The sequence below is a fragment of the Pristiophorus japonicus genome, chromosome 23 (genome assembly GCF_044704955.1).
Source record: "Pristiophorus japonicus isolate sPriJap1 chromosome 23, sPriJap1.hap1, whole genome shotgun sequence".
Lineage (NCBI taxonomy): Eukaryota > Metazoa > Chordata > Chondrichthyes > Pristiophoridae > Pristiophorus > Pristiophorus japonicus.
This window is the reverse complement of record NC_091999.1, coordinates 3,326,833-3,354,064: the sequence shown is the minus strand read 5'-3', so window position 1 is coordinate 3,354,064 and position 27,232 is coordinate 3,326,833. Positions and strand designations below refer to the sequence as shown.

Below are 27,232 nucleotides of genomic sequence, written 5' to 3'. Positions count from 1 at the left end.
TGAGTGCCGGGATGTTTATGGAGCTGACACACAGAGCCCAGAGGCAGGTAGGGGAAAGGTTCGTGCAAAGCGAGAGCGGGGGCCACTCGCGTGGGATGGGGGGGTCCTAGAACCTCTTTCCCCCCCCCCCCCCCCCCCCCCGGCTGCTCCACAGTGGGTACGGTGCCCACCTGAAATGGGGAGAAGGAGTGGGCGGGAGAGGCATGGACCCGGAGAAATGGCACAGACCCAGAATCTCGAAAGAAACTCTTGTCTACTGCTTTGAGATTCTCCCAAAATACCCCAGCTGGCATAGTACTGAGCCCCACCCTGAGCAGGAAGGACCCAGGTTCCATCTCCTCTTCGTCGCCCCCCCTGCCGTGCAGGGGTGGGGGCTACAAATGGTACTGTACACCCCCCTCCCCCCACCCCCAGTTTTGGCCAGTGTAGGAATAGCCAGTGATTCTGCTCCTGATTAACTGCAGGGATTGCTGCTAAAAAGTGTCTGTGTGAGTCAGGGGCGGATTAAGCACATAATTGGGGTCGGCTGTGAATCAAGTATTTTTGGCTTTCCAGGAGAGCCTTTTGGGGGAAACAGGGTCTTCGGGGGGGGAGGAGGGAGGAGGGCGGATTGTCTGCAGACAGATACAAGACAGAAGAGCGAACTTGTACTCGGGCAGCGCTTTATCACACCTCTCTGGGGAAACATCCCAAAGTCCATCGCAGCCAATGAGGCGCAGTCACTGTCGCCGTTGCTAAACTGCACCCGGCAACATCCCACCAACAGCAATGCCATGGGGGACCCCGGTTAGTGCTGTTGGTTGCGGGATGAATATTGGGCACCCGGGAGAGTTCCCTTCTGCTCTTCCGCCACTAGTGGCCGTGGGATCTCTTGCGTCCACCTGAGGGGGGGGTAAGGCCGGGCCCTCGGTTTTCACGTCTCGTTCCGAAAGACGGCACCTCCGGCAGTGCAGCACTCCCTCAGTGCTGGCGCTGGGAGTGCCGGCCCTGGGTCACGGGGTCCAGACTGTGGAGCGGTGTCTCGAACACGCGAACTGCTGACTCGGATAGGGTGAGACCCGACCAAGCCCCGGGGAAGGCACTGACTGTTTAGACTCACTTCCCGGATGCACTTCCTCCACTTAGGGGCGGACTGGTCTTTGGGCCCAGGGACTCCCAGGTGTCGGTGGGGATGTTGCACTTTATCAGGGAGGCTTCGAGGGGTGACGTCCAGTTTATCGCCTGACTCACCTGTCCCCAAAACCCGGGCTCCGTGTTGGGAACAGCTCCAGTTTGGTCGTCCATGCCTGCCGCATCATTCCGCTTCTCTCCCTGTGCCCCCCCAAACCCCTGGGCACCGCCCGCAGTTTTGATCGCCTTCCTCTCCGAGTGAACGGCCGCTGACTTTTTCTCTGCCTCTCTTTGTGTTCCAGACATCAACCTAGCCGGGGAGCCCAAACCCAACAGGCCGAAGAGTGGCCAGAAGAGATCGGCTTCTGACATGTATGGGTAAGTCGTCGTCATCATAATCATCATAGGCAGTCCCTCGGAATCGAGGAAGACTTGCCTCCACTCTTAAAATGAGTTCTCAGGTGGCTGTACAGCCCAATACGGGAACCACAGTCTCTGTCACAGGTGGGACAGACAGTGGTTGAGGGAAGGGGAGGGTGGGACTGGTTTGCCGCACGCTCCTTCCGCTGCCTGCGCTTGCTTTCTGCGTGCTCTCGGCGACGGGACTCGAGGTGCTCAGCGCCCTCCCGGATGCACTTCCTCCACTTAGGGCGGGACTGGTCTTTGGCCAGGGATTCCCAGGTGTCTGTGGGGATGTTGCACTTTTATCAGGGAGGCTTCGAGGGTGGTCCCTTGTAACGTTTCCTCTGCCCACCTTTGGCTTGTTTGCCGTGTAGGAGTTCCGAGTAAAGCGCTCGCTTTGGGAGTCTCGTGTCGGGGACATGCGGACAATGTGGCCCCGCCCAACGGAGCTGGTCGAGTGTGTGGTCAGTGCTTCGATGCTGGGGATGTGGGCCTGGTCGAGGACGCTGACGTTGGTGCGTCTGTCCTCCCGGGGGATTTGCAGGATCTTGCGGAGACATCGTTGGTGGTATTTCTCCAGCGACTCAAATCTGCCACCAAGCTCATGGTCTGCAGGACTGTGGTAATACCCGCCCTCCTGTATGGCTCGGAGACATGGACCATGTATCGTGTCCACAGCAGGGAAGCAGGCTAGTTGGCCCAACTATTTGGTCTGTGCTCCACACGAGCCACCTCGTCGGGTGGGGAGCTGGAGCACTGTCTGCGGCGTCCCACAGGGATCTGTGCAGAGGCCTCGACTAATTCACCGTGTTTATTAGCGACTTGGGTAACGGGATAGAGAGAGAGAGAGAGAGAGAGACAGGTATCCATGTTTGCCAATGACGCAAAGGTGGGTGGCATTGTCAGCAGTGTGGATGGAAGCGACATTAATAGAAAATTGCAAAGCGACATTAATAGAATAAGCGGATGGGCAAAACTTTAGCAAATGCAGTTCAATGTCGGCAAGTGTGAGTTCTGGTCTTTAAAAAGAATTGTATTTTTTTAGCGCCTTGCGCAACCACCGGACGTCTCGAAACACTTTACAGCCAATGCAGTACTTTTGGAGTGTAGTCACTGTTGTATTGTGGGAAACACAGCAGCCAATTTGCGCACAGCAAGCTCCCACACACAGCAATGTGATAATGACCAGATAATCCGTGTTTGTTATGTTGATTGAGGGATAAATATTGGCCCCAGGACACCGGGGATAACACCCCCCTGCTCTTCTTCGAAATAGTGCCCTGGGAATTTTTACGTCCACCTGAGAGGGCAGACGTCTGATCCGAACGACGGCACCTCCGACAGTGAGGCACTCCCTCAGCACTGCACTGCACTGGGAGTGTCAGCCTAGATTTGTGCTCAAGTCCCTGGAGTGGGACTTGAACCCACAACCTTCTGACTCAGAGGCGAGAGTGCTACCCACTGAGCCACAGCTTTATATCTCGAGGACTAAGCTACAGGGGGGTAGAAGTTATGCTGTAGCTACACAAAACCACATCTGGAGTTACTCTGTTCAGTTCTTGGCACCGTACCTTCAGACAGATATATTGGCCTTGCAGGGAGTGCAGTGTAGATTCACTAGAATGATACCTGGACTCCAAGGGTTAAATTACTTGGAGAGCTCACATAAACTCTGGCTGTATTCCCTGGAATATAGACGGTTAGGGGGCGATTTGATTGACGGTTTCAAGACGTTGATTGGGACTGATAGGGTAGAGAGAGAGAGAAATAATTTCTGCTGGTTGGGGAGTCAAAGACTAGGGGTGGGGGTGGGGGAAATAGCCTAAAAATTGTAGCCTGACCTTTCAGGAGTGAAGTTAGGAAAAACACTGCTACATGCAAAGGGTGGTCGGAGTTTGGAAAACTCTTCCGCTAACGGCAGTTGCTGGGACAGTTGTTAATTTTAAATCGGAGATTGATAGATTTCTGTCAACATCAGGTGTTGAGGGATATGGGCCAAAGGTGGGTATGTGGAGTTGGATCACGGTAGCACAGTGGTTATGTCACTGGACCAGTAATCCAGAGGCCCGTACTAATGATCCGGATAACTCTCTGTGGTAGTGAATTTCACTCTCTGAGTGAAGAAGTTTCTCCTCATCTCAGTCCTAAATGGCTTACCCCTTATCCTTAGACTGTGACCCCTGGTTCTGGACTTCCCCAACATCGGGAACATTCTTCCTGCATCTAACCTGTCCAGTCCCGTCAGAATTTTATACGTTTCTATGAGATCCCGTCTCATTCTTCTAAATTCCAGTGAATATAAGCCTAGTTGATCCAGTCTTTCTTCATATGTCAGTCCCACCATCCCGGGAATCAGTCTGGTGAACCTTCGCTGCACTCCCTCAATAGCAAATGTCCTTCCTCAGATTAGGAGACCAAAACTGTACACAATATTCCAGGTGAGGCCTCACCAAGGCCCTGTACAACTGCAGTCAGACCTCCCTGCTCCTATACTCAAATCCCCTCGCTATGAAGACCAACATACCATTTGCCTTCTTCACCGCCTGCTGTACCTGCATGCCAACCTTCAATGACTGATGTACCATGACACACAGGTCTCGTTGCACCTTCCCTTTTCCTAATCTGTCACCGTTCAGATAATAATCTGCCTTCCTGTTTTTGTCCCCAAAGTGGATAACCTCACATTTATCCACATTATAGTGCATCTGCCATGCATTTGCCCACTCACCTAACCTGTCCAAGTCACCCTGCAGCCTCTTAGCATCCTCCTCGCAGCTCACACCGCCACCCAGCTTAGTGCCATCTGCAAACTTGGAGATATTACACTCAATTCCTTCATCCAAACCATTAATGTATATTGTAAATAGCTGGGGTCCCAGCACTGAGCCCTGCGGCACCCCACTAGTCACTGCCTGCCATTCTGAAAAGGACCCATTAATGGTGACCATGAAACTGCCGGAGTGTCGTAAAAACCCGTCTGGTTCACTAATGTCCTTCAGGGAAGGAAATCTGCCGTCCTTACCCGCTCGGGCCTATATGTGACTCTAAACTGCCCCTCTGAAATGGTGGCTCACCACCACCACCTTGAGGGAAATTAGGCACGGGCAATGACCACATCCCATGATCGAATACATTTTTTTAAAAAGTCATGATCTCATTGAATGGCGGAACAGGCTCGAGAGGCTAAATGGCCTCCTCCTGTTCCTGCGTTCCTCCCACCCTTCTCCACCTGAGCCTATCTACATCCCCTGTTCACACCGCCTAGGATCCCAGAGGCCTTTTTATAACCACTTTAACCTCCCACCGTTGGAAGAGACGGAGCAGGCGCGTGTTTGGCGGCAGCTATGGTTGGGGTGGGGTGGAGAGGGGTGGATCGCCCTCTCTGCCACCCCCCCTGGAGGACGGGGGAGGAGCCCTGGTCCGATGTCGTGACTCAAACTCGCTGTGGCAACCCCCACCTCTCTCTGCCTCTGTCGACATCTCCCTCCGTCTCTGCCTTGGGTCGCTGACACCGATGGGTGTTAAAATGGCCCCCTCTCTGAAATATTCTCTGAGGCTGTGACTTGTGTGTCCCTGCCTGTGCGTGATTTGTTCCTTACTTACTGATAACCGGCTCCTGTTTGTCTTCACAGGTCCACGTCCGACCTCGACTACGACTATTACAGGAGTGACTTTTACGACAGGTAAGAGAGCTCCTGTCTAAGTGCAAATGGTTGTGATCACCCCCTGCGCTCGCTGCCCCTGTCCTAACTCGCCCCGTGTCCTAACTCGCACCGAGTCCCGCTCACCCATCACCCCCTGCGCTCGCTGCCCCTGTCCTAACTCGCACCAAGTCCCGCTCACCCATCACCCCCTGTGCTCGCCGCCCCGTGTCCTAACTGGCACCGAGTCCCGCTCACCCATCACCCCCCCGTGCTCGCTGCCCCGTGTCCTAACTCGCACCGAGTCCCGCTCACCCATCACTCCCTGTGCTCACTGCCCCGTGTCCTAACTCCTACCGAGTCCCGCTCACCCATCACCCCCTGTGCTCACTGCCCCGTGTCCTAACTCGCAGAGTCCCGCTCACCCATCACCCCCTGTGCTCGCTGCCCCATGTCCTAACTCGCCCCGTGTCCTAACTCGCACAGAGTCCCGCTCACCCATCACCCCTGTGCTTGCTGCCCGTCCTAACTCGCCCCATGTCCTAACTCGCACCGAGTCCCGCTCACCCATCACCCCCTGTGCTCACTGCCCCGTATCCTAACTCGCACCGAGTCCCGCTCACCCATCACCCCCTGTGCTCACTGACCCCGTGTCCTAACTCGCACCAAGTCCCGCTCACCCATCACCCCCTGTGCTCGCTGACCTACATTGGCTCCCGGTTAAGCAACGCCTCGATTTCAAAATTCTCATCCTTTTTTACAAATCCCTCCATGGCCCTCGCCCCCTCCCTATCTCTGTAATCTCCTCCAGCCCCACAACCCCCCGAGATGTCTGCGCTCCTCTAATTCTGCCCCCCTGACCATCCCTGATTATAATCGCTCCACCATCGGTGGCCGTGCCTTCTGTTGCCTGGGCCCCAAGCTCTGGAACTCCCTCCCTAAACCTCCCCGCCTCTCTTTCCTCCTTCAAGACGCTCCTTAAAACCTACCTCTTTGACCCAGCTTTTGATCACCTGCGCTAATTTCTACTTATGCGGCTCGGGGTCAAATTTTTTATTTCATAACACTGCTGTGAAGCGCCTTGGGATGTTTCACTCTGTTAAAGGTGCTATATAAATACAAGTTGTTGTGTCCGCCTGTTGCTATTCCGCCCCCCCCCCCCGCTCCATTCCCCCTCCCGCTCCACTCTTCCCCCCCCCACCCCCCTGCTCCATTCCCCCTCCCGCTCCCCCCCCCCCCCCCCCGCTCCACTTTTATAAGAACTCGGAGTCGGAGTAAATAACATCGGGGCTGAGTTTCAACCTCGGCTCCACCTTCCCGCACTATCCCCATTTCCCTCCGTTCCCTTAAATTCAAAAATCTATGGTCCTGAAATTCCAGTCCGAGGCTTGCCTCCAACCGGAGAATTTTTCCAAACGTGCCTGGTAGTCCGGGAGGAGCGTGGGGAGCGCGCTCCCGTCCCCCAGGTTCCCACGCAGAAGATGCAGTCACACGTGACTGCTCAGCCGATCAGGTACAGCATTCTCAATTAATAGCAATGTGAACTCCGTATCTACGTGTTCTCATTGTTTTTCTCTCAATTAGTAGCAAACACAATAACGCCAATTAAAAAAAAATAAACACACTTCACATAATTGAAATTAAAGTTAATAAATATCTTAGAAAAAAGGATTCTGAGTTTTTAAAGTTTTTTTAATTATGTTTTTAAATAAATTTAATGTAGCGGGCAGGGTTTTTAAAAATAAAATGTGTATATTTAATTTTATTTTTTATGTTTTAAGTGTGTTTTAAGACTCTCACACCTGTAACAGTAGGCTATGTCCCTGCTTTTATCAGGCGCTAGAGTTTTCAGGACATTTGCCAGGCAAGATATGGGTAAATCCCGCAATCTTGCCCTTGCAAATGTCCTCGCTCACGAGATGCGGATGATGACGGATCGGAAAAGTCGGTTTTCAGCACTTGCGCATTGTGCGCTGAAAAACGGCTTTTGCGATGCCTTCCCGGCTCCGTACACACTCCATAAAGACCCGGGGAAGCTGGGATTTCTGGGCCTATATCTGTCTTGAGTATACTCAAAGACTGAGCCTCCACAGCCCTCTGGGGCAGAGAATTCCAAAGATTCACCACCCTCTGAGTGAAGAAATTTCTCCTCGTGTCAGTCCTAAATGGCCGACCCCTTATCCTGAGACTGTGTGACCCCTGGTTCTAGACTCCCCAGCCCGGGGGAAACACCCTCCCTGCATCTACCCTGTCAAGCCCTGTAAGAATTGTGTCTGTGTCTGTCTGTTTCAATCAGATCACCTCTCATTCTTCTAAACTCTAGGGAATATAGGCCTAGTCTGCTCAGTCGCTCCTCGCAGGACACTCCCCCCATCACAGGAATCAGTCTGGTGAACCTTTGTTGCACCCCCTCTAGGGCAAGTATATCGTTCCTTGGGTAAGGAGACCAAAACTGTACACAATACTCCAGATGTGGTCTCACCAGGGCCCTGTATAATTGCAATACTCTTATACTCTTTACTCTTATATTTCAATTCCTTTGTAATAAAGGCTTAATTTACCATTTGCTTTTCTAATTGCTCGTTGTACCTGCATGTTAACTTTCAGTGATTTGTGTACAAGGACACCCAGGTCCCTCTGAACACCAACATTTTCCAATCTCTCACCGTTTAAAAATACTCTGCTTTTCTATTTTTTGCTCCCAAAATGGATAACTTCACATTATATTCACTCTGCTGTGTTCATGCCTGTAATGTATTTGCTTCATGGGTTTTTTTGCTTAAGAATTGACAGCAACACATTGCTGTTAAGAACTAGTTGGTTTATTAGCAAAGGTTTAACAATCACACGACACATTACCAATTCATCCACCAGGCTCACAACCACCTACCTCATCGTGGCTCCCCCGAACCCAACTGGCTGGGGTTTTATTGAGTCTTGTGAACATCACGTGACTGGCTAAGCCACTCCCGCCTCAACAGCTCTACAAACCTGTGAGCATACTCACACGGCACATACATTACACTGTCCACTCGCGCAACAGAACATAAGAAATAGGAGCAGGAGTAGGCCATTCGGCCCCTCGAGCCTGCTCCGCCATTCAATACGATCATGGCTGATCTGATCTTGGCCTCAACTCCACTTCCACGCCTGCTCCCAATAACCCTCGACTCCCTTATCATTCAAAAATTTGTCTATCTCCACCTTAAATATATTCAATGACCCAGCCTCCACAGCTCTCTGGGGCAGAGAATTCCACAGATTCACAACTCTGAGAAGAAATTCCTCCTTATTTCTGTTTTAAATGGGCGGCCCCTTATTCTGAAACTATGCCCCCTAGTTCTAGATTCCCCCATGAGCGGAAACATCCTCTCTGCATCTACCCTGTCCAGCCCTCTCAGTATCTTATGTTTCAATAAGATCACCTCTCATTCTTCTAAACTCCAATGAATATAGGCCCAACCTGCTCAACCTTTCTTCATATGACAAACTCTTCATCTCAGGAATCAACCGAGTGAACCTTCTCTGAACAGCCTCCAATGCAAGTATATCCTTCCTTAAATACGGAGACCAAAACTGCACGCAGTACTCCAGGTGTGGTCTCACCAGTCCCCTGTACAGTTGTAGCAGGACTTCTCTGCTTTTAAACTCCATCCCCCTTTGCAATAAAGGCCAACATTCCATTGGCCTTCCTGATCACTTGCTGTACCTGCATACTAACATTTTGTGTTTCATGCACAAGGACCCCCAGGTCCCTCTGTACTGCAGCACTTTGTAATCTCTCCTCATTTAAATAATTTGCTTTTTTTTCCCTACCAAAGTGGATAACCTCACATTTTCCCACATTATATTCCATCTGCCAAATTCTTGCCCACTCACTTAGCCTATCTATAGGCCATTGCAGGTTCTTTGCGTCCTCCTCGCAACTTGCTTTCCCACCTAGCTTTGTATCATCAGCAAACTTGGCTACAGTACACTCGGTCCCTTCATCCACGTCATTAATATAGATCGTAAATAGCTGAGGCCCCAGCACCGATCCCTGCGATACCCCAGCCTGCTCCACTCTCCCTGCTCTCATCCCATACTCTGCTCTTCCCTCGCTCTCCTCCCGTGCTCCATTTTCCCCTCGCTCGCCTCCCCTTGCAGTGAGTGCAGGCGGGGGCATTGGGATGGGCACAGGTGTGTGGGCACGGGGCTCTGGAAGGGGGTGGGGGGGGGGGGAGGGGAAGGAGAGCTAGCGCGGGGGTCTGTGGTTGCGGAGACTGGTGTGAAACCTGTGATCTTTTTTTGTGCTTTTGCCACCCAGTGCCCCCCCGACCAGGCAGTCAGAGGCATACGAGATTCCGTCGCTAACCAGGTAAACTTTAAACCTGAAAGAGCCTGGACCAGTCTAGGTGCCCTCTCCCAACTTGGGTTGGATCTAGACAAACGGCGAAAATTGAATGCGTCAACTGATTCAATCGTAACTTTCAAAAGAGAATTGGATAAATACCCGAAAAGGAAAAATGTGCAGAACTATAGGGAAAGGGTGGGGGGGGGGGGGAGGGGGGAGGGGGAGAGAGGAGTGGGACTAATTGGAAGTTCTTTCAAAGAGCTGGCACAGACATGATGGGCTGAATAGCTAAGCTGTAAGATCCAATGGTGTTTCTATGTCTGGATCTGTTGTAGACTAGTTAATAGAGATTGATTGCTTTGATTGGTCGACAGATCCATTATCATTGTTTCATGTGACTACGGGTGGGATCCAGACACCTCCAGGAATGCCACCTCAAAATATCAGGGCAGTGGAATTAGTTTGGGATTGATACAGGGCTATGGGGAGAGTGGGGCAGTGGGATTAGTTTGGGATTGATACAGGGCTATGGGGAGAGAGCGGGGCAGTGGGATTAGTTTGGGGATTGATACAGGACTATAGGGAGAGAGCGGGACAGTGGGATTAGTTTGGGGATTGATACAGGGCTATGGGGAGAGAGCGGGGCAGTGGGATTAGTTTGGGGATTGATACAGGGCTATGGGGAGAGAGCGGGGCAGTGGGATTAGTTTGGGGATTGATACAGGACTATGGGGAGAGAGCGGGGCAGTGGGATTAGTTTGGGGATTGACATTGGGCTATGGGGAGAGAGCGGGGCAGTGGGATTAGTTTGGGGATTGACATTGGGCTATGAGGAGGGAGCGGGGCAGTGGGATTAGGACCATGTTTCAATCAACGCACCCCCCCTCCACCGTCTGTGCTGAATGACCTGATGCCAGTTTGTGGGACAGAGTTGGGTATCTGCGACCCCTGAGGTGTGGTGTGGGGAAGAATCACCCAGGAACCCCACCGATCTGGGCCTCTCTTTCCCCCCCCACCCCCCACGAAGCTGTTGAGGTCGTTGACCGAGGATGTGATCGGATTCACCGTCTAACGGTGGGGGGGGTGTCACTGCGCGAGGAGGTACCCAGTAGAGGGGGTGGAACCCTCTTCCCGCCTCCCCCCCCACCCCAACCACTCACCCGAGATCCCGGCGAGGAGTCGGGGGCCTTCGGGAGAGGAGGGTCCGATGAGAGGCAATGGTAGGGAAGGTTCCTTCAAGTGCTGGGGATCGTTGAGCCTGCGTCAGAGTGTGTGTTGGGGGATTGAGCGACGGCTGGAGAGGGTCGAGAGATTGGCGAGGCGGTGGGGCTTCATTCAGGTCCCATCACCTCCTTCGAGGCGCCCCAAAGCGCTTCACGATCCTGGGATCGGTTTTGAAGCGCAGTCGCTGCTGTTGTGCAGGAGGGTGAGGCTGTTCAGTTGCACACAGCAAGATCCCACCAATGGCAGTTAAACGATTGACCAGTTAATTCTGTTTTTTTTTTGGTGATGTTGGCTGAGGAATAAATACTGGACACTGGGGAGAACTCTTCGTTTTTCTTCGAAACGTTGGCGGCCGTCGGCTCTTTAATGTCCCACCCGAGAGGGCAAACGGGGTCCCAGGTTTTAACGTCTCATCCGAAAGACGGCACCTCCGACAGTGCAGCGCTCCCTCAGCGCGGGGAGTGTTGGGCGTGGGGAACACGAACGCACAACCTTCTGATTTAAGAGGGCGAGACTGACCGAGCCAAGCTGTCACTGGGCCCATGGCTTGCCCCGAAGGTGCCACTCCTGGAGGTGCCTGAAAGCCGCCCTCAATCGCACTGACTGTCGATCTAATACCTGGGGAGGGAGGGAGGAGGGCCGTGTCGCGAGCAGGCGCACGCTCCAAGAACCAACACTAACTGATACCTCTTTCTCGTCCGTCGCAGGATGTACCCCTACCCGAGCCGGGTGCCTCCCCCTCTGCCCCGGCCTGTGACCATCGCCAAGCGCCCGCGTGTCACTGTCCCATTGCCGCGAAGAGGCAAAGGCAGCTTCAACACCAAGTCTGGGCAAAAGTCAGCGGCATCGGGGAAACCAGGTACAGGCTACAGAGGTTAACCGGCGCGTGTGAGCGCTTCTCCACCTGGGCAGGCCTTCCAGGTCGAGTTAGATAGAGTAAAGCTCCCTCTACGCTGTCCCATCAAACACTCCCAGGGTAGGTACAGGGGGTTAGATACAGAGTAAAGCTCCCTCTACACTGTCCCATCAAACACTCCCAGGGCAGGTACAGCACGGGGTTAGATACATAGTAAAGCTCCCTCTACACTGTCCCATCAAACACTCCCAGGGCAGGTACAGCACGGGGTTAGATACATAGTAAAGCTCCCTCTACACTGTCCCATCAAACACTCCCAGGGCAGGTACAGCACGGGGTTAGATACAGAGTAAAGCTCCCTCTACACCATCCCATCAAACACTCCCAGGGCAGGTACAGGGGGTTAGATACAGAGTAAAGCTCCCTCTACACTGTCCCATCAAACATTCCCAGGGCAGGTACAGCACGGGGTTAGATACAGAGTAAAGCTCCCTCTACACTGTCCCCATCAAATACTCCCAGGGCAGGTACAGGGGGTTAGATACAGAGTAAAGCTCCCTCTACACTGTCCCATCAAACACTCCCAGGGCAGGTACAGCACGGGGATAGATACAGAGTAAAGCTCCCTCTACACCATCCCATCAAACACTCCCAGGGCAGGTACAGCACGGGTTCGATACAGAGTAAAGCTCCCTCTACACCGTCCCATCAAACACTCCCAGGGCAGGTACAGCACGGGTTCGATACAGAGTAAAGCTCCCTCTACACCGTCCCATCAAACACTCCCAGGGCAGGTACAGCACGGGTTCGATACAGAGTAAAGCTCCCTCTACACCGTCCCATCAAACACTCCCAGGGCAGGTACAGCACGGGTTCGATACAGAGTAAAGCTCCCTCTACACTGTCCCATTAAATAGTTCGATGTCTGACTCGCTGTCCCCCATCCACCTCGGGCTGGATTTGAAGACAGATCCCAGAGGGTGAAGGGTCAGTGTCTGACCCGCTGCTGCTGTGCCTGGGGTCAGTCTGACCAGTGTGTAGTTGAGTTAAGGTTGGGCCGATGGCTGGCGGCAATGTGGGAAGCGCGGGGCTGTGTTTTGTTCACACACGCTCACTTGCGTTGCTTTCTCTCTCTACTTGCTCCCTGTCGCTGCCCAGTGAAAGCCAATGACCTTGCCACCATCAAGAAGGAGCTGACTCTGATCAAGAGCAAAGTGGACTCGCTCCTGGACAGCCTGGAGAAGATTGAGAAGGAGCAGTTTAACCAGATAGGTGAGTCGGCTGGTTTTAAAAGTAAATAAATAAATCTGTGCGGGTTTTTACAGTACAACAGTTGGTGAGCGGCCTGCGTGGGAGCTCGCGGACACTGCGCATCCACACAGCTTCGAGGGAACATTGGTTTAAACTGCCCCGCCCCTGTCCCGCCAGGCAGGTGACCCTCCCCCCAGAGCTGGTGAAACTTGAGCTCCACCCCCCCCCCCCCCCCCTCCTGAGGCAGGTGAGAATCCCGAGACCTGAGAGCATCCCTGTCCTGGGCACAAGTGAATTGCCCCTCTCCCGCTCTCCCCCCACCCAGTCCCTGAGCCACAGGATCCGCCACTCATCCTCCCCTTCCCTCTTCCCCCACATAGGACCCCCGATGTAGGGAATCCCATCACCAGGACCCCTCCGATGAACAGGCTTTCCCCTCTCCCTTCCCCGTATCCCTCCGATATACGTGTTACACCCTCCCCCATATCCCTCCGATGTACGAAGACCCTCTCCCCCCATATCCCTCCAATGTACAGAGACCCTCTTCCCCCATACCCCTCCGATGTACCGAGACCCTCTCCCCCATATCCCTCCGATATACGAGTTACACCCTCCCCCATATCTCTCTGATGTACGCAGACCCTCTCCCCATATCTCTCCGATGTACGAAGACCCTCCCCCATATCCCTCCGATATACGAGTTACACCCTCCCCCATATCTCTCTGATGTACGCAGACCCTCTCCCCATATCCCTCTGATGTACGCAGACCCTCTCCCTCATATCCCTCTGATGTATGCAGACCCTCTCCCCCATATCCCTTCGATGTACGCAGACCCTCTCTCCCATATCCCTCCGATGTACGCAGATCCTCTCCCCCATATCCCTTCGATGTACGAAGACCCTCCCCCATATCTCTCTGATGTACGCAGACCCTCTCTCCCATATCCCTCTGATGTACAGAGACCCTCTTCCCCCATATCCCTCCGATGTACGCAGACCCTCTTCCCCCATATCTCTCCGATGTACGCAGATCCTCTCCCCCATATCCCTCCGATGTACACAGACCCTCTCCCCCATATCTCTCTGATGTACGCAGACCCTCTCCCCCATATCTCTCTGATGTATGCAGACCCTCTCTCTCATATCCCTCCGATGTACGCAGACCCTCTTCCCCCATATCCCTCCGATGTACGGAGACCTTTTTCCCCCATATCCCTCCGATATATGCAGACCCTCTCCCCATATCTCTCCTGTTACACTCCTAATAAATGGTCAGACTGAGTACTGTGTGTAATGAGCAAGTGTGACCTTAGTTCCTTTATTGTAGTTCCAGAGTGCAGGTACCTCGTGGGTGGCCCGCTTATATACTGTGCTCCCGAGGGAAGCTGGGGTCCCTTGGGACTCCCAACAGGTAGGCCCTCTGGTGGTCAGGTGTGATGCAGGTTACAAAGGGTTAAATACATAACATCACTCCCCCGTGAAGTCAACAGTACACTTATTTACAGGGTGAGGCGATCTGGGGCTTTGCGCTCCCTTGTTGATCGTCTCGGTACAAATGCTGGTGTGGGTGGTTTGTCAGTTCTTCACTGGGCTGTTGGGTTGTCGGGCTGCGGGGGATGATGAGTTCAGTTTCGTGGTCAACTGTGATGTCAGTTGCCACGTGTGTGTGTGTGTTGGAGAGTCAAAGTTCATGGTGTCCTCTTCGGGTTGTTCATAGCTGTTGGTGAACCGCAATTTGATTTGGTCCAAGTGTTTTCTGTGCGTTTGTCCATTGCTCAGTTTGACCTGAAACACCCTGCTCTCCTCTTTGGCTCAAATGGCCAGCGAGTCATTTGAGACCATGTCCATGATTGAGCACAAACACAGGATCATTGATCTCAATATCGCGTGACAACTTTGCGCGGTCATGGTACACACTTTGTTGATGCCGCTTGTCCTCCACGTGATCGTGGAGATCAGGGTGGACCAGAGAGAGCCTTGTTTTGAGCGCCCTTTTCATGAACAGCTCGGTTGGGGGAACCCCGGTGAGTGAGTGGGGTCTGGTGCAGTAGCTGAGCAGCACTCGGGACAGCCGGGTCTGCAGGGAGCCTTCCGACACACGTTTTCAAGCTTTGCTTGATGGTCTGAACTGCCCGTTCTGTCTGGCCATTGGATGCGGGCTTGAACGGGGCAGATGTGACATGTTTGATCCCGTTGCGTGTCATGAATTCTTTGAATTCAGCGCTGGTGAAACACGGCCCATTGTCGCTGACTAGGACATCAGGCAGGCTGTGCGTGGCAAACATGGCTCTTAGGCTTTCAATGATGGCCGTGGACGTGCTTACAGACATTATTGCACATTCAATCCACTTTGAGTAAGCGTCCTCGACAACCAAGAACATTTTGCCTAGAAATGGGCCCCGCATAGTCTACATAGATCCTCGACCACGGTTTGGAGGGCCAGGACCACAAACTTAGCGGTGCCTCTCTGGGTGCATTGCTCAGCTGAGAGCAAGTGTTGCACTGGCGCGCGCATGACTCTAGATCTGAGTCGATGCCGGGCCACCACACGTGGGATCTGGCTCTGGCTTTCATCATTACAATGCCTGGTTGGGTGTTGTGCAGTTCGCAAATCAATGTGTCTTTGCCTTTCTTGGTCAAGACTACGCGATTGCCCCACAAAAGACAGTCCGCCTGCAGGGACAGCTCATCTTTGTGTCTGTGAAATGGCTCCACTGGGACACTGAACCACAGTTTTTTACCAAGGATAGTAAAGGATCCTGGCTGGTCCAGATCCTGAACTGGTGGGCTGTAACGGGGGATTTCTTGTTCTCAAATGCCTCCATGACCATGAGCAAGTCCGCTGGCTGTGCCATTTCCACCCCGGGCAATGGCAGCCGACTCAGATCATCTGTGCAGCTCCCTGTGCCCGGTCTGTGGCGAATTACATAGTTGTATGCCGACAGCTTGAGCGCCCATCTTTAGATGCGGGCAGAGGCATTGGTATTAATCCCTTTGCTCTCAGAGAACAGCGATATGAGCGGCTTGTGGTCAGTTTCAAGCTCGAACTTGAGGCCAAATAAGTACTGGTACATTTTTTTTACCCCGTAAACACACGCCAGAGCCTCTTTTTCAATCATGCTGTAGGCCATTTCGGCCTTGGACAAACTCCTGGATGCATACGCATCTGGTTGCAAAATCCCCGATTCATCAGCCTGTTGTAACACACACCCGACCCCGTATGACGACGCATCGCAAGCTAGCACTAATCGTTTACAAGGGTTATACAGGACAAGCAGTTTGTTAGAACACAATAAATTTCTGGATTTCTTAAAAGCAGCCTCTTGTGAATTCCCCCATACCCAGTCGTCTCCCTTGCGCAGTAGCACATGTACGGGTTCTAGCAGGGTGCTTAACCCAGGTAGGAAATTACCCAAATAGTCCCAGGAATGACCGCAACTCCCTCACGTTCTGTGGTCGCGGCGCGTTCTTGATGGCCTCCGTCTTGGCATCGGTGGGTCTGATGTCGTCTGCTGCGATTCTCCTTCCTAAGAATGCGACATCCTGTGCCAGGAAAACACACTTCGAGCGTTTCAACCTGAGCCCCACGTGATCCAACCGACTAAGAACCTCCTCCAGATTCTTCAAGTGCTCCATGGTGTCGTGACCTGTGACCAATATGTCGTCCGGGAAGACCACTGTGCAAGGAACCGACTTTAGCAGGCTCTCCATGTTCCGCTGGAAGATCACAGCGGACGACCGAATCCTGAACGGGCACCAGTTGTAGATAAACAGACCTTTGTGCGTGTCGATGCAGGGGAGGCTTTTTGCAAGACTCCTCCAGTTCCTGCGTCATGTAGGTCGAGGTCAGGTCCAGCTTGGTGAATGTCTTACCTCCAGCCAGGGTCGCAAATAGGTCGTCTGCCTTGGGTAGCGGGTACTGGTCCTGCAGCGAGAAACGGTTAATCGTTACTTTATAGTCCCCACATATTCTAACCGTACCGTCCTCCTTGAGTACCGGAACAATCGGACTGGCCCAGTCGTTGAATTCCACCGGTGCGGTGATACCTTCAGCTCAATTTCCACTTTTTCACGCATCATGTACGGTACCGCCCGAGCCTTGTGGTGGATGGGTCACGTACCGGGAATCAAATGGATCTGCACTTTCGCCCCCAAGAAGCTTCTGGCTCGAATAATGAAGGGAACTTGCTTAGAACCTGGGTACATGAGGTGTCATCGATGGACGAGAGCGCTCGGATGTCGTCCCAGTTCCAGCGGATTTTCCCCAGCCAGCTTCTGCCAAACAATGTGGGGCCATCTCCTGATACAATCCACAGCGGGAGTTCATGTACTGCTCCGTCATAGGAGACTTTGACTTCAGCACTGTCAATTACAGGGATTAGTTCCTTGGTGTAAGTCCTTAGTTTGGTGTGAATGGGGCTGAGCTTGGGCCTGTGTGCCTTGTTGCCCCACAGCCTGTCGAAGGCCGTTTTACTCATTATGGACTGACTCGTCCCCGTGTCCAGCTCCATAGACACTGGAATACCGTTCAGTTCAACTTTCAACATTATTGGTGGGCATTTTGTGGTGAAGGTGTGTACCCCGTACACCTCTGCCTCCTCCGTACAAGTTTCCAATTCAGCCTGATCCATTGTGGATCGATTTTCCTCTGCAACGTGGTGGTTTGCAGGGTTTGCAGCTCGCCTGCACATACGCTGGAGGTGTCCCATTGCTCTGCAACCATTGCACACATAGTGCTTAAAGCGGCATTGATGGGGCCGATGATCACCTCCACAGTGCCAACAGGGTGTTAACTGCCTCGCATTAACAGATGATGGAGGACTCTGGGTCAACTGAGGTCGGGCAGTAGCAGCTGGTGTGTACGTTCTGCCCTGTACATTTCTGCTCGAAACCGACATTACTTTGTGCACAGTACTGGGCGAAACTTCTTTACTCTGCGAAATCTGTTTGGTGTTGTCGCTGGAGGACATAAATGCCTGGGCTATCGCTATGGGTTTACTCAGATTCGGAGTTTCAACAGTCAACAGTTTGCGAAGGATTGTCTCATGTCCGATGCCCAGTACAAAAAAGCCTCTGAGCATTTGTTCGAGGAATCCCTCAAACTCCCAATGTCCTGCAAGGCTCCTCGGCAACGTAGCTCGCCACTTCCTGGCCCTCCGACCGTTGACACGTGTAGAACCGATATCTCGCCATCAAAACGCTTTCCTTAGGCTTTAGGTGCTCCCGGACCAGCGTACACAATTCTTTGTAGGATTTCTCTGTTGGTTTTGCCGGGGCCAGGAGATTCTTCATGAGGCCATAGGTTGTTGCCCCACAGACAGTTAGGAGGATCGCCCTTCGTTTGGCAGCGTTCTCGTCCCCTTCCAGCTCGTTGGCCACGAAGTATTGGTCGAGTCTCTCCACGAAGGCCTCCCAATCGTCCCCTTCTGAGAACTTCTCCAGGATGCCGACTGTTCTTTGCATTTTCGCACGGTGGTTCGTCACCTCGTCGCCAATTGTTACAATCATAATAAATGGTCCGACTGAGTACTGTGTGTAATGAGCAAGTGTGACCTTAGCTCCTTTATTAAGGTTCCAGCGTGCAGGTACCTCGTGGGTGGTCTGCTTATATGCTGGGATCACTTGGGACTCCAACAGGTAGGCCCTCTGGTGGACAGGTGTGATGCAGGTTACAAGAGGTGAAATACATGACATCACCGATGTACGCAGACCCTCATATCCCTTCGATGTACGAAGACCCTCTCCCCATATCCCTCCGATGTACGGAGACCCTCTCTCCATATCCCTCCGATGTACGGAGACCCTCTTCCCCCATATCCCTCCGATGTACGGAGACCCTCTCCCCATATCCCTCCGATGTACGCAGACCCTCTTCCCCCATATCCCTCCGATGTACGCAGACCCTCTCCCCATATCCCTCCGATGTACGGAGACCCTCTCCCCCATATCCCTCCGATGTACGGAGACCCTCTTGCCCTATATCCTTCCGATGTACGGAGACTCTCTCCCCCATATCCCTCCGATGTACGGAGACCCTCTCCCCATATCCCTCCGATGTACGGAGACCCTCTCCCCATATCCCTCCGATGTACGGAGACCCTCTCCCCATATCCCTCCGATGTACACAGACTCTCTCTTCCATATCCCTCCGATGTACGGAGACCCTCTCCCCATATCCCTCCGATGTACGGAGACCCTCTCCCCCGTATCCCTCCGATGTACACAGACTCCCTCCCCAATATCTCTCCGATGTACGGAGACCCTCTTCCCCCATATCCCTCCGATGTACGGAGACCCTCTCCCCAATATATCTCCGATGTACGGAGACCCTCTCCCCCATATCCCTCCGACGTACACAGACCCCCTCCCCAATATCTCTCCGATGTACGGAGACCCTCTCCCCCATATCCCTCCGATGTACGGAGACCCTCTCCCCAATATATCTCCGATGTACGGAGACCCTCTCCCCCATATCCCTCCGATGTACACAGACTCTCTCCCCCGTATCCCTCCGATGTACACAGACTCTCTCCCCCGTATCCCTCCGATGTACACAGACTCTCTCCCCCGTATCCCTCCGATGTACGGAGACCCTCTTCCCCCATATCCCTCCGATGTACGGAGACCCTCTTCCCCCATATCCCTCCGATGTACACAGACTCTCTTCCCCCATATCCCTCCGATGTACGGAGACCCTCTCCCCCGTATCCCTCCGATGTACGAAGACCCTCTCGCCTAGGCCCCCCTGACATGCTTGGACGGCCCGCCGACCCTGAAGTCCGTTGATTTAAATCCTCCCGCTTCTCTGGACAGAGACCAAGAGCGACAAAATGGACGAGGGCAGCAGCATCAAAGCGGGGAGCGAATCCAAGAAAGCAGAGAGCGAGGGGACAGGCGAGGAAGGCGACACCCTGGAGGATGACGAGGACGATCAGGTACCAGATGGGAGTCTCTGGCGAGTCCCTTCAATCCGGGCAGTCCCAGCTTGGGGCGGTAGAAGGTGGGGGTGCTACTGAGCCCTACGCAAAGCAGGAAGGCCCCGCCCTCCATCTGTGCTGGGGGGGGGGAATTGGAGCGGAGGTGGTTCCTGTCAGCCTGCTGGCTTGTGGAAATTACCCACCCCTGATCCAATGACCTGCTGGAAAGTACCTGGGGGTCAAGTTTGGGCAGGTTGTGACACCCCCTCCCCCCTTGTGGCTCAGTGGGCAGCACCCTCGCCTCCAAGTCAGAAGGTTGTGGGTTCCAGTCCCACTCCAGGAACTTGAGCACATAAATCCAGACTGACACTCCCAGTGCAGGGCTGAGTGAGCGCCGCACTGTCGGAGGTGCCGTCTTTCAGATGAGACGTTAAACCGAGGCCCCATCTGCACTCTCAGGGGGACGTAAAAGATCCCAGGGCCACTATTTTGAAGAAGAGCAGGGGGGAGTTATCCCCGGGGTCCTGGGGCCAATATTAATCCCTCAATAACACAAAAACAGATTATCTGGTCATTATCACATTGCTGTGCGCAAATTGGCGTTTCCCACATGACAACAGTGACTACACTCCTAAAGTACTTCATTGGCTGTATAGCGCTTTGAGACGTCCGGTGGTTGTGAAAGGTGCTATATAAATGCAAGTCTGTCTTTCTATTCTGCCGGCTCACACGTGAGAGAACAGGCAACCCGGGTGAGGAACCCGGGAGGGGGTGGGTGGTTTTTTTTTTGGCTGTTGCCCTAAAGATTGTGTCGGTGCCTTCGGGAGGGGCTGGAGGAAAGCTCAGGTCACTGGGGTTTCCATGGGGACCGACCGCTTTGCTCTCTATAATCGAGTGGTTGGCGCTGAATGGGGGCGCTCTGTTTCCGTGAGGGGGTAATCGGAGCAGCCTCAGGGTCTGGGGGCAGGCACGGTTATTTCTGTGAGTTCGTCCTATGTCTCGCCTCCCTTCCCGAGCTAACCAGAACTACCTGTCTTTAAGATGTCCCATCGATAGGCTTCTTCAGCATCACCTCCTGAACCCGTGACCTACGCCAACATCATCAACTACTTCCATTTATATAGCACCTCTAATGTAGTAAAACGTCCTGAGGCGCTTCACAGGAGTATTGAGAGGGGGGTGGGTGTGGGAGGGGGGGGGCGGAGTTGGGGGTGTGTGGGGGGAGTGTGTGGTGTGGGGGGGCGAGGGGGAGTGTGGTGTGGGGGGGGCGAGGGGGAGTGTGTGAGTGGTGTGGGGGGAGTGTGAGTGGTGTGGGGGGAGTGTGAGTGGTGTGGGGGGTGTGAGTGGTGTGGGGGGAGTGTAGGGGGAGTGTGAGTGTGGAGAGTGTAGGGGGAGGGGGTGTGTGGAGAGTGTAGGGGGAGGAGGTGTGGGGGGAGTGTGAGTGTGGTGTGGGGGGGGCGAGGGGGAGTGTGTGAGTGGTGTGGGGGGAGTGTGAGTGGTGTGGGGGGAGTGTAGGGGGAGTGTGAGTGTGGAGAGTGTAGGGGGAGGGGGTGTGTGGAGAGTGTAGGGGGAGGGGGTGTGTGGAGAGTGTAGGGGGAGGAGGTGTGGGGGGAGTGTGAGTGTGGTGTGGGGGGGGCGAGGGGGAGTGTGTGAGTGGTGTGGGGGGAGTGTGAGTGGTGTGGGGGGAGTGTAGGGGGAGTGTGAGTGTGGAGAGTGTAGGGGGAGGGGGTGTGTGGAGAGTGTAGGGGGAGGGGGTGTGTGGAGAGTGTAGGGGGAGGGGGTGTGTGGAGAGTGTAGGGGGAGGGGGTGTGTGGAGAGTGTAGGGGGAGGGGGTGTGTGGAGAGTGTAGGGGGAGGAGGTGTGGGGGGAGTGTGAGTGTGGGGGGGAGGGGGAATGTGAGTGTGGAGAGTGTAGGGGGAGGGGGTGTGTGGAGAGTGTAGGGGGAGGAGGTGTGGGGTGAGTGTGGTGTGGGGGGGTGTGGTGTGTGGGGGGGTGTGGTGTGTGGGGGGGGTGTGGTGTGGGGGGGGGGGGGTGTGTGTGTGTGGGGCGGGGGGGTGTGTGTGGGGGGGGTGTGGTGTGTGGGGGGGGGCGGTGTGGAGTGTAGGGAGGGAGGGGGGGAGTGTTGGGGTTGAGGGAGAGTGTAGGGAGGGGGAGTGTGGGGTGGGGGGGAGTGTGCGTGAGAAAGACAACAACAACTTGTATTTATATAGCATCTTTAATATAATAAAACGTCCCAGGATGCTTCACAGGAGTATTATCAAACAAAATTTGACACCGAGCCATAGAAGGAGAGATTGGGACAGGTGACTAAAAGCTTAGTCAAAAAAATAGGTTTAAGGAGCGTCTTAAAGGAGGAGAGAGAGTTTCGGAGGGAAACATAGAAAATAGGTGCAGGAGTAGGCCATTCGGCCCTTCGAGCCTGCACCACCATTCAATAAGGTCATGGCTGATCATTCCTTCAGTACCCCTTTCCTGCTTTCTCTCCATACCCCTTGATCCCTTTAGCCGTAAGGGCCATATCTAACTCGCCCTTGAATATATCCAATGAACTGGCATCAACAACTCTCTGCGGTAGGGAATTCCACAGGTTAACAACTCTCTGAGTGAAGAAGTTTCTCCTCATCTCAGTCCTAAATGGCTTACCCCTTATCCTTAGACTGTGACCCCTGGCTCTGGACTTCCCCAACATCGGGAACATTCTTCCTGCATCTAACCTGTCCAGTCCCGTCAGAATTTTATATGTTTCTATGAGATCCCCTCTCATTCTTCTAAACTCCAGTGACTACAGGCCCAGTCGATCCAGTCTCTCCTCATCTGTCAGTCCTGCCATCCCGGGAATCAGTCTGGTGAACCTTTGCTGCACTCCCTCAATAGCAAGAACGTCCTTCCTCAGATTAGGAGACCAAAACTGAACACAATATTCCAGGTGAGGCCTCACCAAGGCCCTGTACAACTGCAGTAAGACCTCCCTGCTCCTATACTCAAATCCCCTAGCTATGAAGACCAACATACCATTTGCCTTCTTCACCGCCTGCTGTACCTGCATGCCAACCTTCAATGACTGATGTACCATGACACCCAGGTCTCGTTGCACCTCCCCTTTTCCTAATCACCATTCGGATAATATTCTGCCTTCGTGTTTTTGCCCCCAAAGTGGATAACCTCACATTTATCCACATTATACTTCATCTGCCATGCATTTGCCCACTCACCTAACCTGTCCAAGTCACCCTGCAGCCTCTTAGCATCCCCCTCACAGCTCACACCGCCACCCAGCTTAGTGTCATCTGCAAACTTGGAGATATTACACTCAATTCCTTCATCCAAATCATTAATTTAATTTCAGAACTTAGGACACAGGTAGCTGGAGGCACGGCCATCAATGTTGGATGATTTAAAATCGGCTGAGCTCGGATATCTCGGTGGGTTGTAGGGCTGGAGGAAGAGGAAAGCACCGAGCAGGACAAGGGCAGAAGCTGTGTGGGAACACCACTGTAACGTCTTTGCTTCATGGGTTCTTTGCTTGAGAATTCAGAGCAACACATTAAGAACCAGTGGGTTTATTAACAAAGGTTGAACAATCACCCGACACATTACCAGTTCATCCACCGGTCTCACAACCACCTGCCTCATTGTGGAACCCCCCCCGAGCCCAACTGGCTGGGGTTTTATTGAGTCTTGTGAACATCACGTGACTGGCTAAGCCACTCCCACCTCAACCGCTCCACAATCCTGTGAGCATGCTCAGTACGACCACCACCTCCCAAGTCGCGCTCACACCATCCCGACTTGGGAATATATCGGCCGTTCCTCCATCGTCGCTGGGTCACAATCCTGGAACTCCCTCCCTAACAGCACTGTGGGAGCACCTTCACCACACGGACTGCAGCGGTTCAAGGCGGCGGCTCACCACCACCTTCTCCAGGGGCAGTCAGGGATGGCCAATAAACGGCGGTCTGGCCACATCCCGTGAGCGAATCCTCGGTGGCACTAACTATGAGCCTCTGACCTTTCTGTTTTGCAGCTGGGTGACGGCAAAGGGCGGAAGGACGAGGAAGAGGGCGAGGAAGATGGTGGTGACGACGCCGACGGCCAGGACGGCCATTAGACCAGCCGCAATGACCGACACCACTTAACGCCCCCTCCCCGATCCCCCTCCTCCAATCTTTACACCGTTTGTCAGTTCTTGGGGTTTTTTCTAAAAAAAAAGCTTTCTGTTGGTAAAAGGCGGCCATTTCGAAGCGGGTTTTTATTGTGAATTCAAATGAGGCATCTTAAAGGGACAGGTCTCACGCCAACCCACTCATCCGTTCCCACCCCTTTCTCCCCCCCCCCCCCCACCCCACACAGTTCTCTCGGCTGAGAAACCACAACCGGGCCGGTTTTGAGATTCGGGGCGGAAGGCCGCCTCGTGACAGGAATCCCCCCACCCCCCCCTGGGCTCAGTCACCTTCAGCTGTTGGAAGGCGGTTTGAATCCCACCCGAAGGGCTGCCATCCTACAGGGTCCTAACCACCCCACCCCAAAACCCTCGCCCTCTCCCGACTTGACGGTCAGAGGCGGGAGCCCCTCGGTCCCCATGGGGGAGGGGGGTTGGGGAGTCATTGAGGGTGCCCCACTCCGAGGCTGCAAGTTGGGGGAGGAGGGGATTGGACCCTGGAGTAAAAGACGATTCCCGCAGTGCCGTTGTGGGGGGGAGCGGGAAACATTGGACCTTTTCAACGCGGGACATCCGCAGACAGGTGGCGGATATATTCTTCCCCCTCGCCTTTCCCAGCCCCTTCCGTCTCCAATCTCTACAGCTGGCCCCCTGCCCCCGGGCCCCTAACCCACCCTCCCCTCTCTGCTCCCGGTCTCTGTATCTCACACCTGCCCGATCCCCCTCCCAACATTCCCCCTCATCCCGCCGTACAATCTGAAAGAGGTAACCATGCTTTCTGTCCCAATATACATTTTGCTTTTAAAAGAAAGAAACAATCTCCGGGCGGGTTTTAAGCCGCGGAGACGTGGTTGGGGCCTGATCCACGGAAGGCCGGGAGTGGGTTTAATGAGGAGGCTGTGCTGGGCCAAGCTAGACCGGCAGTAGAATGCAGCCTGTACGTTTTCTAGACTTCTTTCATACTGTATCAGTACTGTTGGGTTAATTAAACATTTGAGGAATATTAAATAAAAACCTCGCTGCTCTTTATTGGCGTCTCATCGCTCTGCCTCGGGTCTACCTCTGATCTACAAACACACACACACTCACAGGGTAATGGGGTAGCTGTCTCACACAGGGTAAAGGGGTAAATGACTCACACACACAGGGTAAAGGGGTAAATGACTCACACACACACAGGGTAAAGGGGCGACTGTCTCTCTCACACACACACACAGGGTAAAGGGGTAAATGACTCACACACACAGGGTAAAGGGGTAAATGACTCACACACACAGGGTAAAGGGGCGACTGTCTCTCTCACACACACACAGGGTAAAGGGGTAACTCACACACACAGGGTAAAGGGGTAACTTGTCTCACACACAGGGTAAAGGGGCGACTGTCACACACACACAGGGTAAAGGGGTAACTGTCTCACACACAGGGTAAAGGGGCAACTGTCTCTCACACAGGGTAAAGGGGCAACTGTCTCTCACACACACACAGGGTAAAGGGGTAACTGTCTCACACACACACAGGGTAAAGGGGCAACTGTCTCACACACACACACGGTGAAGGGGCAACTCTCACACACACACACAGGGTAAAGGGGTAACTGTCACACACACAGGGTAAAGGGGCAACTGTCTCTCACACACACAGGGTAAAGGGGCAACTGTCTCACACACACACACGGTGAAGGGGCAACTCTCACACACACACAGGGTAAAGGGGTAACTCTCACACACAGGGTAAAGGGGCAACTGTCTCACACACACACGGTGAAGGGGCGACTGTCTCACACACACACAGGGTAAAGGGGTAACTGTCTCACACACAGGGTAAAGGGGCAACTGTCTCACACACACAGGGTAAAGGGGTAACTGTCACACACACAGGGTAAAGGGGCAACTGTCTCACACACACACACGGTGAAGGGGCAACTGTCTCTCACACACAGGGTAAAGGGGCAACTGTCTCTCACACACAGGGTAAAGGGGCAACTGTCTCACACACAGGGTAAAGGGGCAACTGTCTCTCACACACAGGGTAAAGGGGCAACTGTCTCACACACAGGGTAAAGGGGCAACTGTCTCACACACACACGGTAAAGGGGCAACTGTCTCACACACAGGGTAAAGGGGCAACTGTCTCACACACAGGGTAAAGGGGTAACTGTCTCACACACACAGGGTAAAGGGGCAACTGTCTCACACACACAGGGTAAAGGGGCAACTGTCTCACACACACAGGGTAAAGGGGCAACTGTCTCACACACACAGGGTAAAGGGGCAACTGTCTCTCACACACACAGGGTAAAGGGGCAACTGTCTCACACACACAGGGTAAAGGGGCAACTGTCTCACACACAGGGTAAAGGGGCAACTGTCTCACACACACAGGGTAAAGGGGCAACTGTCTCTCACACACACAGGGTAAAGGGGCAACTGTCTCACACACACACAGTAAAGGGGCAACTGTCTCACACACACAGGGTAAAGGGGCGACTGTCTCTATCTCACAAACACACACACACAGTAAAGGGGCAACTGTCTCACACACACAGGGTAAAGGGGCAACTGTCTCACACACACAGGGTAAAGGGGCAACTGTCTCACACACACAGGGTAAAGGGGCAACTGTCTCACACACACAGGGTAAAGGGGCAACTGTCTCACACACACAGGGTAAAGGGGCGACTGTCTCTATCTCACAAACACACACACAAGGTAAAGGGGCAACTGTCTCTCTCTCACACACACACAGGGTAAAGGGACAACTGTCTCTCTCACACACACACAGTAAAGGGGCAACTGTCCCGGATCGAGTGGTGCGGCTTTTAATGATGGAGGGGAGGTGACTTTTTGTTACGAAAAGATATTCTCTGCCGCTCTAATAGCCTTGGAAACTCGCTTACACCCCTCTCCCCTGCCCCTTTAATCATGTGCCCCCCCCTACAATTCCCAGAGTGCGAAGCCGTATGGAGCCACTAGGATGGGGTTATCGACCCCATATCTCTTCCCCACCGACCCCCGGACTCAGTCACCTTCAGCTGTTCGAAGGCGGTTTGAATCCCACTCGAAGTATTCCCTTGCGTTGTTGGGCCTCCCCAGATGCATTACCTCACACTTCTCCTGATTGAATTCCATTTGCCACTGTTGTTACCGATCTGTTCCTCTTACCCCCCCTCCCCACCGTCATCGTCATATAAGCAGTCCCTCGGAATCGAGGAAGACTTGCTTTCACTCTAAAAGTGAGTTCCCAGGTGGCTGAACAGTCCAATATGGGAACCACAGTCCCAGGCGGGACAGACAGTGGTTGAGGGAAGGGGAGGGTGGGACTGGTTTGCCACACG

At 53.6% G+C, this 27,232-nt stretch overlaps 1 protein-coding gene across 1 annotated transcript; it reads left to right on the top strand.

Moving 5' to 3' along the window:
• hnrnpc (heterogeneous nuclear ribonucleoprotein C) lies at positions 1 to 24,909 on the top strand. Its single transcript, XM_070866635.1, has 9 exons — positions 1 to 47; positions 1,413 to 1,488; positions 5,145 to 5,195; positions 7,477 to 7,590; positions 9,460 to 9,510; positions 11,418 to 11,569; positions 12,725 to 12,838; positions 19,633 to 19,754; positions 23,761 to 24,909. Exons 2-9 carry the CDS (start codon positions 1,481 to 1,483, stop codon positions 23,842 to 23,844), a joined length of 696 nt encoding a protein of 231 aa, XP_070722736.1. The 5' UTR covers positions 1 to 47; positions 1,413 to 1,480; the 3' UTR covers positions 23,845 to 24,909.
• Positions 24,910 to 27,232: the final 2,323 nt, after the last annotated feature.